The sequence below is a fragment of the Anas platyrhynchos genome, chromosome 5, assembly GCF_047663525.1.
Source record: "Anas platyrhynchos isolate ZD024472 breed Pekin duck chromosome 5, IASCAAS_PekinDuck_T2T, whole genome shotgun sequence".
Lineage (NCBI taxonomy): Eukaryota > Metazoa > Chordata > Aves > Anseriformes > Anatidae > Anas > Anas platyrhynchos.
This window is the reverse complement of record NC_092591.1, coordinates 6,920,343-6,933,616: the sequence shown is the minus strand read 5'-3', so window position 1 is coordinate 6,933,616 and position 13,274 is coordinate 6,920,343. Positions and strand designations below refer to the sequence as shown.

At 47.2% G+C, this 13,274-nt stretch overlaps 2 protein-coding genes across 2 annotated transcripts; both read left to right on the top strand.

Annotated features, from left to right (window-relative positions):
- The first annotated feature begins 4,614 nt into the window (after positions 1-4,614).
- Positions 4,615-6,132, top strand: LOC101793554 (inositol 1,4,5-trisphosphate receptor-interacting protein-like 1). Its single transcript, XM_038179466.2, has one exon. The coding sequence runs from the start codon at positions 4,615-4,617 to the stop codon at positions 6,130-6,132; it is 1,518 nt and encodes a 505-aa protein (XP_038035394.2).
- A 2,232-nt stretch (positions 6,133-8,364) lies between these two features.
- On the top strand, positions 8,365-12,267 carry LOC101793737 (inositol 1,4,5-trisphosphate receptor-interacting protein-like 1). Its single transcript, XM_021278907.4, has one exon. It carries the CDS (start codon positions 10,750-10,752, stop codon positions 12,265-12,267), a length of 1,518 nt encoding a protein of 505 aa, XP_021134582.4. The 5' UTR covers positions 8,365-10,749.
- The last annotated feature ends 1,007 nt before the right edge of the window (positions 12,268-13,274 follow it).

Here is a 13,274-nt window from a genome sequence, read left to right as displayed (position 1 = left end):
TTTTCATCACATTCTGAATATTCTTAGGGGAATTCTTAATAAATCTTTAACTTGTTAGATACACACTGTATTTCTTGATGAGGAACTCAGTCTCCTAAGGAGAGAAAAAAAGAGGAAAAAAAAAAAAAAGCACAGCGGTCCTATTCTCCTTAAGCCTCATTCAGACCATGAACCATCCCCCACCCAAGGCCACCCTCATCCCAACAAATTCCCACATGAAGTTTAGCCTGGCGAACAAGTATCAGAATTTTCTTCACTCCAGCAACAGCCTTCTTTGGTAAAATCTACCATTTTGATGCAAACGATTTTCTCATGGACAAAGAACCTTTAATACGTAACAAATTCTTGTCCTATCTCCTAAAAGGTAGGAATGAGAGTCGGAGCAATTAGGAGCATGGATGCGGCAGTGTGAATTAAGTCACCATTAATAACAGCCCTCATGCTTGTCTTCTTGCACACTTCCATTTGAAATATGCTTGTCCCCTAAAGAGCAGAGCTGCCACTACAAAGGTCCACATGTGACAGTAACAGCCACAATGGAGCATATGTTTATTTCCAAGAAGAATATTTTTAGGAATGAGAGAAAACCGGACCAAAACCAGAGGATTATTTCTTCCAGCATCCTGTTGCTACTAATGGCAAGTACCAGCTGGTTCAACAGTCAATGCAACAGTGCTAAAGTCTTAGAATAACCAAAGAAAGAAAGGAAGACTTGATATATAAACAAGTTCTATTATATTTTTGCCCTATCCACTGTAATTCTGGTGGTCTCTACAAATGATGTAGCTGTCCAGCATGACTCAGAAAAAGATTAAGACATTATCTTGTCTGCATCCAGGAATATATGGAGTTTGATATATTAGGTGTGCTGTGTAATACAGCCGATGTTCTCAATAACTATGGTATTGTGTCAAACATGATTTCTCTGTAGGTAATGAAAGCCTTGAAAACCAAAGCTTCAGCAGCAGCACAAGATTATTCTTCTAAACTACCAGAGAGAAAAGGCTTTAGATTGTTATGGATTCTGCAGAGTAATTCACCTTTAGGGAGCTCTGCTGGGCACATTAAAATTCACGAATGACACAACCTGTGGTATTACAAACATTAATATTTATTGCTGCCAGAGAGGTAGCAACACTCATATTCAACATAACAATGGTGACTACTATGACCTCTAACAACTTCCACTGACATTAAATGGGAACTGGGGCTTTTCTTCCCCACATTGAGCCAGACCCCACACAGATCTTGCCATTATTTTCAGGGGAAAAGACTTTTATCAGCGATGTTGTAAGTGATGGGGAGTGGAAGTTAGAACGGGACACAGACAGGTCCTCACTCATGTTGATGTTAAGTATTCTAATATTAATCTCTACAAACTGAATTTTGAAAGACAGGCAAAGTGTGGCTTAAGCTGTGTAACTGCAAGGAAGCAGGGGATAGAAATCACTCTTCCCTTTCAACTTGAAATCTCTCTTCAAGCAAGCAGGAGAGCTGGAGGAATGGGGCAGGCTTCGTAAAGCTTTCCAGTCCCCACTGAGATAGACAATGGCAGAAACCATCTGGGGACAAGGCATTTAAGCATGACTCTGGTCATGCTTCATTTTGGTCCTTGCACCCTGGGCTCATGGCAACAGTATGGTCAGGCCCCCACTCTCTGAAGAGCTGGCACTGACATCAGCATGGAAAAAACATAATACAAACCAGCAAGAGAACAGCCACAGCAAGTACTGCTGGCAGTGATGCAGATCATTATTATCAGTTGTGTTTCCCAAAGCACACATGTGCCAGTCCTGTCAGGCTGAGAAACACATACCTGAACCTGCCTTAGGGCAGGGTAAGCCCAGCCCCTTCCAGTTCGGTTCCCTCCCATTTATGAGAAGCTCTGTTAGCACATAAGCAAAAGCAAAACAACTAAAGGATGCCAGCAAGGCCAAAGACAGTAACTGCTCCAGTGCTTTTACTCCCCTTCCCTCTCCAGATAAAGACAGGGTTAATCTGCAAGCCAAAGCAACCCCCATTTCTTCCTTCTTGATAAAGACCCTCAGATGTGCAACTACTGCTTTCATGGTAAGAGTGCCAGTTCTGGTGTGGCTTAATGAAGGGAAGTCATCCAGAAAGGGACGTGGACTCCTGTCAGCCTCATTACTTTTGGATTTCACATGGCATTCAGTAGCCTTTAGGAAAATGAATGTACAATACTCAGTAGCACAGGTTCAGAATACATGGTTTATTTAGTATATTTTCACTGAAGCATCAAAAATAAGCATAGTGTCACCTCATCTAATTAACATTTTTTCTCTTGCCTGTTAAGATCTTCCTTTTTTTAAAGTATTGCTCCTGAACAGAGAAGGGACCACTTCAATGCTCTTTTTTCTTTTTTCCCCTTATATCTTTCTTTTCCAAGACCATAAATCATCTCCAGTAAGGTTTTCAGGCGTCTGTAGACATTTTTCAACATAACTATGATTGGTCCATCTTGTACTACTCAGAGGTTTTAAAGGAAAATTCAATTTCTAGAAAAAGCTTTGCATTTGAAGACACACTAACATCAACCTGACAGTAGTAACTATTCCTTAAATCCATCGGGGATGATGTCACAACATCAGCTGAGAAACTGACTCACTTCTCTTACAAACCTGACCTCAGAAACAAACTGTTTTTCCACTTCTTCCATTCAGGTATCTTAATGCATGCTTTAAATCTGTATTCACTCCAAGTTAGGTACTGCTCCAGTCTGGGTCCCCCACGGGCAGCAGCTCCTGCCCCATCACCTGCTCCTGCGTGGACTCCTCTCCACGGGCTACAGGTCCAGCCAGGAATCTGCTCCAGAAGGGGTCTTCCACAGGTTCTGTCAGTGCAGGACCACCTGCTCCACCGTGGTCTCCTCCACGGGCCGCAGCAAGGAACCCTGCTCCACCATGGTACTCCATGGGCTGCAGGGGGACAGCCTGCTTCACCATGGGCCTCACCACAGGCCGCAGGGGACTTCTGCTCCGGCGCCTGCAGCACCTCTCCCCCTCCTTCTGCACTGACCTTGGCGGCTGCAAGGCTGTTCCTCACTCCTCTCACTCTCCCAGCTTCTGTGTGGCACAGCGTTTTTTTCCCTGTCTTAAATATGCTCTCACAGAGGCGCAAAATAACATTGTTGGCTCGGCTTACTGGCTCAGCTCAGGTCAGCAGTGGGGCCCTTACCAAACATGGGGCAGCTCCTTCTCCCAGAAGCCATCCCTGTAGCCCCCTGCTACCAAAACCTTGCCACGTAAACCCACTGCAACACATTAAATTAAAGATGGTGTGATAATCAAATACACATCTCTTACAAACCAATTTCTCAGTGTTTTGCATTATCTACCTTCCCTGTGTTAAGAATGAAAAGGATGCAAAATTACAGTAAAGGCAGTATGACTGCACGTGCACACCCAAAAAATTCAAGTTTGAAATAGGTCAAAAGTGTCAGTTCTCTTTCTAAGCATTACCACCATATCTAGAAGCCGTGCTGTCATTAGGTGGACTTTTCACCAGATAGTAGTATTGGCTTGTTTCCTTTTGGGCAGATAATGAACTAATCAATATAGCTGTTAGGTAAATTCCATAACAACAAAGTGTTTTCAACAAAGTGTTTTCTTAGATATCAGGTTCCGGTTTTGTTTCATTATCAGGTCTTGGAAAATTAAGAACACACACTTTTTTCTTTTTTTTTTCCTGCATTGGTATGTTATTATTTTACTTTCACTGGAGACTGGGAAAATACTCATTTGGCTGTATCTCCAGGAATACTTGATTAACTACCTTTCTCTTCCTCCAACAAGATTAGTTCAGTTCTTGCTGAGAACATAATGAAAGTTTAATTAACTAGAACATCAGACAAGGCCTCATCAACATCAAACTTTTCACTTTGTTTTTTCTTTAGGTAATAAGATTTATTGTGCTCTCTCTTCTATACACACTTCCACTCCTGCAGACATGTCCTTTTCAACACTTTCCACTTGAAATTCTATTTTGGGAGCTGCTCTAGCACTTTTCACATCCATTTTCAGTCCTGAAATTTCTACCTTTGGACCTTTCAGCTTAGCTGCAGAGGCATCGTTTTCTAATCCCTGGTACAGATCAGAAGGCTGGAGCACCTCTACTGTGAAGAAAGGCTGAGAGATCTGGTGATGTTCAGCCTGGAGAAGAGAAGGCTCCAGGAAGACTTCATTGCAGCCTTTCAATACTTGGTCTTATAAAAAGGAGAAAGACTCTTTACTTGGGTAAACAATGATAAGACAAGGGGGAATGGTTTTAAACTAAGAGATGATAGATTTAAATTAGACATTCGGAAGAAATTCTTCACTGTAAGGGTAGTGAGGCACTGGAACAAGCTGCCCAGAAAAGTTATGGATGCCCAATCGCTGGAGGTGTTCAAGCTGGATGGGGCCTTGGGCAACCTGATCTAACGGGTGGCATCCCTGCTTAAGGCAGGGAGGGGTTGGAACTAGTTTATCTCTAAGGTCCCTGCTGCCTCCTCCCAGCTCCTTCGCCCCTTTCCTACCTGACCCTAGGGGTCTGCAGCTCCTGCTGTAGCTCCCACCCAGCCCCACTGACCTGCTTCTCTCTCACCTCTTTCAGACCATGGCTTTGGCACTTCTTTTCGTCCTGACGTTCCTGGGTTTTGGCCCGCAGAAGGTCAGCGATGAATTAGATGCAGATACAAAGGAGCGCATGCGGCAGCACATGGAGATGCTGCAGGAGCACATGACGCTGTTCCTGTTGGAAATTGAGAAGATGGAGCGGGAGCGCCCCTGGCACAGCAGCATACAAACCGTGCTCTTATCTGTGTTGCTGCGCTGGCAGTTCTGGTTCTGCATTGGCATTCTTGTCTTTTCCTTTTGGTACCTGTGGCGGGTTCTTAAAAGCATCCAAGAGCCTGACAGTAGTAGTGATGAGGAAAGCTCTAGCAGTGACAGCTCCAGTAGTGATGATGACGACCAAGGAAGAGCACTACCAAACCCCAATGATGCAAACGATCTGGCTGATTATGTAGCTCAGCGCATCTACTGGCCACTTCCAAATCCAACCATCATACGCCATCAGGTGTTAGAGGTGGTAGAAGGCCTCCTGGATATTTACGGCTCGGTCATTCAAAAGACTTTCTTTCCGGAGCTGCAGTCAGCCATCGGGGTGGGCAGTGCCTTTGAAGGTTGGAGTCCCCATGAGGAAAACATTGTCTACTGCTTACTTATTCCCATGACGGCCCCCCGTGGGCACTCCTTCCACACAGAGCTGGGCAATGAAGGCGATCTGCTGGCAAGGAACTCCTCTATCCGTGTTGAGCTGGAGTGCACGTGTGAGATAAAGCAGGCCTCTGAGGACATGCTGTGCTTCCTCCACCATTCTGAAGAGGAACTGGAAAAGCAGAAGCGGAGCCTCCTAGACACCCTCTGCACCGACTCCTACCTAGATGCGGAGAAGACTGCAAAGTGGTTCCAGAATTTCGTGAAATCAGCCTGGGTGCTTACGCCTCAGTCGCAGGTTTACAATGTAAAAGTGCTACCTTCCACCCGCTCCTGCAAGTTCCAGATGACAAGTGCTACCAAGAGAAACATCACCATTGAGATAATATTTGGGGTTCAGCAAGGCGATTCAGACATCTTCTTGAGCAGCCAGAGGACGGAGGCCATCTTGACCCCCAGCACAACATGGCCACAGAGCTGTGCTGTTGCAGAAATGAAGTTCATCCAGCACATGACCACCGAAGCCTGGTTCCACACCTTACACCTCAAGTGCATGCAGGTCTTCGCCCGTATGCTGGTGGGCACAAGCATTTCCACTTATTTCATCAAGACTGTTATCATGCACCTCCTGACCATCATCCCCTTGGAAATGTGGCACAGGGATGATTTTCTTCTGCGGCTGGATGATATCGTTCGGTACCTGCAATGCTGCCTGGAAGAGAAACGCCTCAACCACTTCTTCTTTGGCAATGAGATGATACCCGATGTGATTGTCCTGCCACCAGCCTTCCAATTTTCTGGACCAGTCAACCTTTTCGAATACCTGGAGGAGGACACATATGCTTACACCCGCATGCTGGAAGAGCTTCAGGAGCTGCACTGTCGGCTCGCAAGACTGATGATCTTTGGACAATAAAAGAGGTTTTCATGCACAGACAGGGCACTCGGCTGACAGCAGGTGATCTGTCGCGTTAAGGGGTGTAGCTGATTAACCGTTATGGGACCAGTTGGATTCAGGGTACTGAACCAGCTGGATACACCAATAACGCGTTAACCGTCTGGGGTCCAGGTGGATATTCACCAGTAACGGGTTAACCGTCTGGGGTCCGGTCACAATCACAGATTTCACCAATAACACATTAATCATCTGGAGTCCAGTCGGATTCACCAATAACACATTAACCGTCTGGGGGTCCAGTCGGACATTCACCAGTAATGGATTATCCACCTGGGGGTCTGATCGGATATTCACCAATAACGTATTAACCATCTGGGATCCAGTCGGATTCACCAATAACGCATTAACCGTCTGGGGTCTGGCTGGATTCAGAACACTGAACTATCATGGTCACAGATAACCACCCTTACCCTAGTTGCACTTAATGAGAGCTATAACTTAGTTTCCAAAATTTTTTGTTAGTTTTTAAAGCACTTATTTCTGTTTTAGGCAATGTTGCTGAAGACTCTATATTCTGAAACATGCATTTTTATCTTTCAGCAACATGTTTAAATCTACACAGGTTTCATGTCTGGGAAAATTCACTCTGCTCCCTGTTCTCTCCACAGATAATAAAATATCTCCTCCTAAATTTGGCAAGCTCTTGTCAGAACTCTTCACACATTCTCCTAACTTTGGAACCCCTCCATTTTGAATTTCAGTGAAAGTAAAATTTCAGAAATTTCAGTGGCTGCATATGGCAATGGAAAGGTATATTCAGGAATATTTTTCCAGTTTCTGTTTTGGCAAAAGGAATGCCTACCTGAGGCTTCTCCAGACTTCAACATCAGAGAGATTCCAAACGTTCGCTTCTGGAATTTAAGCATTTTAATCTTCATCTGAAGACTTTCCAATTTTACTTTTCTTCCTTCCACAAATCACAGAATCACAGAATTTCTAGGTTGGAAGAGACCTCAAGATCATCGAGTCCAACCTCTAACCTAACACTAACAGTCCCCACTAAACCATATCCCTAAGCTCTACATCTAAACGTCTTTTAAAGACTTCCAGGGATGGTGACTCCACCACCTCCCTGGGCAGCCTGTTCCAGTGCCTAACAACCCTTTCAGTAAAGAAGTTCTTCCTAACATCTAACCTAAAACTCCCCTGGCGCAACTTAAGCCCATTCCCCCTCGTCCTGTCACCAGGCACGTGGGAGAACAGGCCAACACCCACCTCACTACAGCCTCCTTTAAGGTATCTGTAGAGAGCGATAAGGTCGCCCCTGAGCCTCCTCTTCTCCAGGCTGAACAAGCCCAGCTCCTTCAGCCGCTCCTCATAGGACTTGTTCTCCAGGCCCCTCACCAGCTTCGTCGCCCTTCTTTGGACCCGCTCAAGCACCAATGAGCACTAGTTTAGGGCTCCTCATTTAAATTGAAGCTTCTCCTTTGGGATATTTAATACCTTTTTCTTGAATTTTATTTTCATTAGTAAAAAATGACTTTTTTTTCACTAGGAACTTTCTGATTCCACATCGGAATCAAAGTCACTTTCTGACAGTTTTCTTACTACAGCATGAAATTCTAAGTTCTGTTTTTCATGATTTAGTTATCTAGGTATTTTAACTGTAAATTCCTTGTCACCCACACATTTCAGGAGCTAGTGTTTTCCTTCTTGGTTTCAGACTTCTTTTCTCCAAAGAAAAATCTTTATCTAAATTTTCAAAATGTGTTGCAGAAAGATTCACTTCAGCAAGAGATTACATTTTGATTCAGATCCTGGAATATTCACTGGTATTTAGTAAGACTTTCATATCCTTCTGGCAACCCCTGTGTCCTTGCACCTCCCATTCCAAACTGAGAGATCTCAAGCATCATAATCTTCATTTTCAGGCCCAATGCTTCCAGCTTAGCTCTATCCAGAGAGCCTTCAGGAGAGTGCACCTTCAGAACGACAGAGGCTGACAGAGCCATCAGCAAAAAGCAGCTTGATATCAGATGCTGCAAAACTGACATGAATAGCACTGGGCTTGAGATCTAACTTTTCACGTGTCATTTCAGCACTACAAAGCACTTTGTGTGACTGATAACTTTTATTTTGGATGCTTTATATCTTATGTTTAAAAAAAATAAAAATAAAAAACACAAACAGGTTAGATACCATAAGATTTTCCTTTTGAAACAGTGTTTGTCCCTTCATCTTTACCTGGTGTAGTTTCACGGTTATTTTTCTTCCTGCAACACCATGCTCATTCTCAACATTATTTCAATATCAGGTTTGGGAATTGCAGTTTATCCTTTCACAGAATTATCTAGGTTGGAAGAGACCTCCACGATCATCTAGTCCAACCTCTGACCTTTTTAAATTCAGACAGGCTTGGTGCAGTGACTACGTCCCTGGGGAGCCTGTTCCAGTGTGAAACCAAGGGGGGCTAGGACTGGGACACCTCCAGGTGGTGTGGACTGAGCGTGTGGCCAGCTTGAGCAGCAGGAGGCTGCAGGAATGGGCATGAGGGAGTGGGAGCCCCAGTAGGGAGTGGGTGTGGGGGGAGGCGGAACCAGCACACACCCACAGCACAAGAGGGGCCGTCAGGGGGCGGCCTGGACCGTTCTGCTTCACCAACAGGCATAGGCCACAGCCCCAACGGCAACGTGCATTCTGTCAAGTGTGTGGAAGCAAGAAGGCACAGGCTTGGGAACTGCTCATCAGAAAGCCATCCCCTCCACTGCTGTTCCTCCAGCACACCCAGTCAGACCGACACAGCCATCCAGATGGAGCACCAGGCAGCTCACAAAACCAACCAGCCCTCAGGCTACAGGATGCACACTGTGCCATTCCCTGAGATGGAAAACCAGAGCAAGCACACCAGTGCGAGGTGAGCCTCCTTTTCTCCAGGCTAAACAAGCCCAGCTCCCTCAGCCGCTCCTTGTAGGACTTGTTCTCCAGGCCCCTCACCAGCTTCGTTGCCCTTCTCTGGACTCACTCCAGCACCTCCATGTCCTTCTTGTAGCGAGGGGCCCAAAACTGAACACAGTACTCGAGGTGCGGCCTCACCAGAGCCGAGTACAGGGGGACGATCACTTCCCTAGCCCTGCTGGCCACACTGCTTCTTATACAAGCCAGGATGTTGTTGGCCTTCTTGGCCACCTGAGCACACTGATGGCTCATATTCAGCCAACTATCAACCATCACTCCCAGGTCCTTCTCCGCCAGGCAGCTCTCCAACCACTCATCTCCCAGCCTGTAGCTCTGCTTGGGGTTATTGCGCCCCAGGTGCAGGACCCGGCACTTGGCCTTGTTGAACTTCATGCAGTTGGGCTCAGCCCATCAGCCCAGCCTATCCAGATCCTCCTGCAGAGCCTTCCTGCCCTCGAGCAGATCGACACACGCACCTAACTTGGTGTCATCTGCAAACTTAATGAGGGTGCTACTCAATCCCCTCATCCAGATCATCTATAAAGATATTAAAGAGGACTGGCCCCAGTACTGAGCCCTGTGGGACTCCACTAGTGACCAGCCTCCAGCTGGATTTGACTCCATTCAGCACAACTCTTTGGGCCTGGCTACCCAGACAGTTTCTAACCCAACGAAGCGTATGCCAGACCAAGCCAAGAGCAGCCAGTTTCTTGAGGAGAATGCTGTGGGAAATAGTGGAACTATAAACATACACTTTTTTTTTTTTTAATTATTTCATGTAATTACATGTATTTCAACACGTGAGTGAATTCCTGCCTGGCTCAATGCAAGAGCTGCTGCCCAGGCATTTGCCAGGACCCATGACAGCCTGGTCTTTGCCCCACTCTTCTCTGGGCCAGGCCAATTCCCTGATGGGTCCAAACTTCAGCCACTACAATAAATCACACAGCCTTGGGGGACCAGTGTAACTTGACGAGCTACAAGAACAAACCTCGAGATCCAACCCAGTGGGAGCAGAGGACCCGTCTCTCCTTTCCTCCCACAGCCCTCCTGTTCCAGTGATTGTCTATGGGTTACTTTTCCAGAATTTAACATGGAATGGCACACGAGGAGCACAGCCTCCATGGGCTACATCACCCAAATTTCTTTCTGCAGACGGCCCTGAGGGCTCCCATGAGAGGTGCAAAGAGAGCCCAGGGAACTCCTTCCAGATAAGTACCTCTGCATTCAGGTGACACCAGGGCCTGGGCTGCCCAGGGCAGCTGGGAGTCGCTGTGCCACGGTGGGGACCAAGGGCAGGGCAGGGGTCCTGTGACGCAGTGTGGGCGCAGGTGACATCAGAGGACGTGGCACAATGGGGGGGAGGCTTTAACAGCAGCTGCAGGCAGCGCTGCTTCACTTTGGTCTTAGCCATCGGTGAGTACAGTACCCAGGGGGAAGACTGGGCTGGGCCAGGGCTGGGGCACAAAAGCTGGCCCCACGAGGTCTTGCTAAGCCTGCAGCCAGGGCCCAGCTGCTCAGGGCAGGGCTCACGGCTGTCGCCATCAGCACTGCCCACAGTCCCTGCTGCCTCCTCCCAGCTCCTTCGCCCCTTTCCTACCTGACCCTAGGGGTCTGCAGCTCCTGCTGTAGCTCCCACCCAGCCCCACTGACCTGCTTCTCTCTCACCTCTTTCAGATCATGGCTCGGGCACTTCTTTTTGTCCTGACGTTCCTGGGTTTTGGCCCGCAGAAGGTCGGCGATGAATTAGATGCAGATACAAAGGAGCGCATGCGGCAGCACATGGAGATGCTGCAGGAGCACATGACGCTGTTCCTGTTGGAAATTGAGAAGATGGAGCGGGAGCGCCCCTGGCACAGCAGCATACAAACCGTGCTCTTATCTGTGTTGCTGCGCTGGCAGTTCTGGTTCTGCATTGGCATTCTTGTCTTTTCCTTTTGGTACCTGTGGCGGGTTCTTAAAAGCATCCAAGAGCCTGACAGTAGTAGTGATGAGGAAAGCTCTAGCAGTGACAGCTCCAGTAGTGATGATGACAACCAAGGAAGAGCACTACCAAACCCCAATGATGCAAACGATCTGGCTGATTATGTAGCTCAGCGCATCTACTGGCCACTTCCAAATCCAACCATCATACGCCATCAGGTGTTAGACGTGGTAGAAGGCCTCCTGGATATTTACGGCTCGGTCATTCAAAAGACTTTCTTTCCGGAGCTGCAGTCAGCCATCGGGGTGGGCAGTGCCTTTGAAGGTTGGAGTCCCCATGAGGAAAACATTGTCTACTGCTTACTTATTCCCATGACGGCCCCCCGTGGGCACTCCTTCCACACAGAGCTGGGCAATGAAGGCGATCTGCTGGCAAGGAACTCCTCTATCCGTGTCGAGCTGGAGTGCACGTGTGAGATAAAGCAGGCCTCTGAGGACATGCTGTGCTTCCTCCACCATTCTGAAGAGGAACTGGAAAAGCAGAAGCGGAGCCTCCTAGACACCCTCTGCACCGACTCCTACCTAGATGCGGAGAAGACTGCAAAGTGGTTCCAGAATTTCGTGAAATCAGCCTGGGTGCTTACGCCTCAGTCGCAGGTTTACAATGTAAAAGTGCTACCTTCCACCCGCTCCTGCAAGTTCCAGATGACAAGTGCTACCAAGAGAAACATCACCATTGAGATAATATTTGGGGTTCAGCAAGGCGATTCAGACATCTTCTTGAGCAGCCAGAGGACGGAGGCCATCTTGACCCCCAGCACAACGTGGCCACAGAGCTGTGCTGTTGCAGAAATGAAGTTCATCCAGCACATAACCACCGAAGCCTGGTTCCACACCTTACACCTCAAGTGCATGCAGGTCTTCGCCCGTATGCTGGTGGGCACAAGCATTTCCACTTATTTCATCAAGACTGTTATCATGCACCTCCTGACCATCATCCCCTTGGAAATGTGGCACAGGGATGATTTTCTTCTGCGGCTGGATGATATCGTTCGGTACCTGCAATGCTGCCTGGAAGAGAAACGCCTCAACCACTTCTTCTTTGGCAATGAGATGATACCCGATGTGATTGTCCTGCCACCAGCCTTCCAATTTTCTGGACCAGTCAACCTTTTCGAATACCTGGAGGAGGACACATATGCTTACACCCGCATGCTGGAAGAGCTTCAGGAGCTGCACTGTCGGCTCGCAAGACTGATGATCTTTGGACAATAAAAGAGGTTTTCATGCACAGACAGGGCACTCGGCTGACAGCAGGTGATCTGTCGCGTTAAGGGGTGTAGCTGATTAACCGTTATGGGACCAGTTGGATTCAGGGTACTGAACCAGCTGGATACACCAATAACGCGTTAACCGTCTGGGGTCCAGGTGGATATTCACCAGTAACGGGTTAACCGTCTGGGGTCCGGTCACAATCACAGATTTCACCAATAACACATTAATCATCTGGAGTCCAGTCGGATTCACCAATAACACATTAACCGTCTGGGGGTCCAGTCGGACATTCACCAGTAATGGATTATCCACCTGGGGGTCTGATCGGATATTCACCAATAACGCATTAACCGTCTGGGGTCTGGCTGGATTCAGAACACTGAACTATCATGGTCACAGATAACCACCCTTACCCTAGTTGCACTTAATGAGAGCTATAACAATGCAATCTAGTATGGTTTATTACAGCAACAGATAACCAGGTTCTTTGGATTGCCCGCGATAGTGACTGTCTGCAAAAGCAAGCTAGCATGCATGAAATACACAGGTGTTATAGGTGTTACAGGTGTGCAGCCTAGAAACAAACGCGTTAAAAGGATCAAAGATTCTAGAGAGATTTATAAGCAAGTATTCATATCTCACCCAAAGGCATCCCAATGGGGGCAGGGGGGAAAGAGAGGCTCAGCCTGTCGACTGATCCCAGGAGTCAGGAGGTCCTAAGGATGTTGTGTTTCCTTGGGGTGGTATCTCCCCTAACATCCCCTCTCTCTTGGGCCAATTTATATGATTTTCTATCTTTAAAGGTGGAGCTTGAGTGACTCTAGTCAAGCATATCTTAGTTATGATTGGTGAAAAGTTCTCCCATCTCCATTTAAAGTAATAGGCTCCGAGAAATTCAGAGTGCATGCTCGGTGAGGGGTGGTCGCACTTTGTAGGCGGGTAGCTTTTGGGATAGAGGTGTTTGGTATTATAATGATATTATAACAAGCAAAAAGTACACTAGGATA

Bases quoted from the DNA above. Each gene is read 5' to 3' on its own strand.
- LOC101793554 (XM_038179466.2), top strand. From the start codon at position 4,615: ATGGCTTTGGCACTTCTTTTCGTCCTGACGTTCCTGGGTTTTGGCCCG.
- LOC101793737 (XM_021278907.4), top strand. From the start codon at position 10,750: ATGGCTCGGGCACTTCTTTTTGTCCTGACGTTCCTGGGTTTTGGCCCG.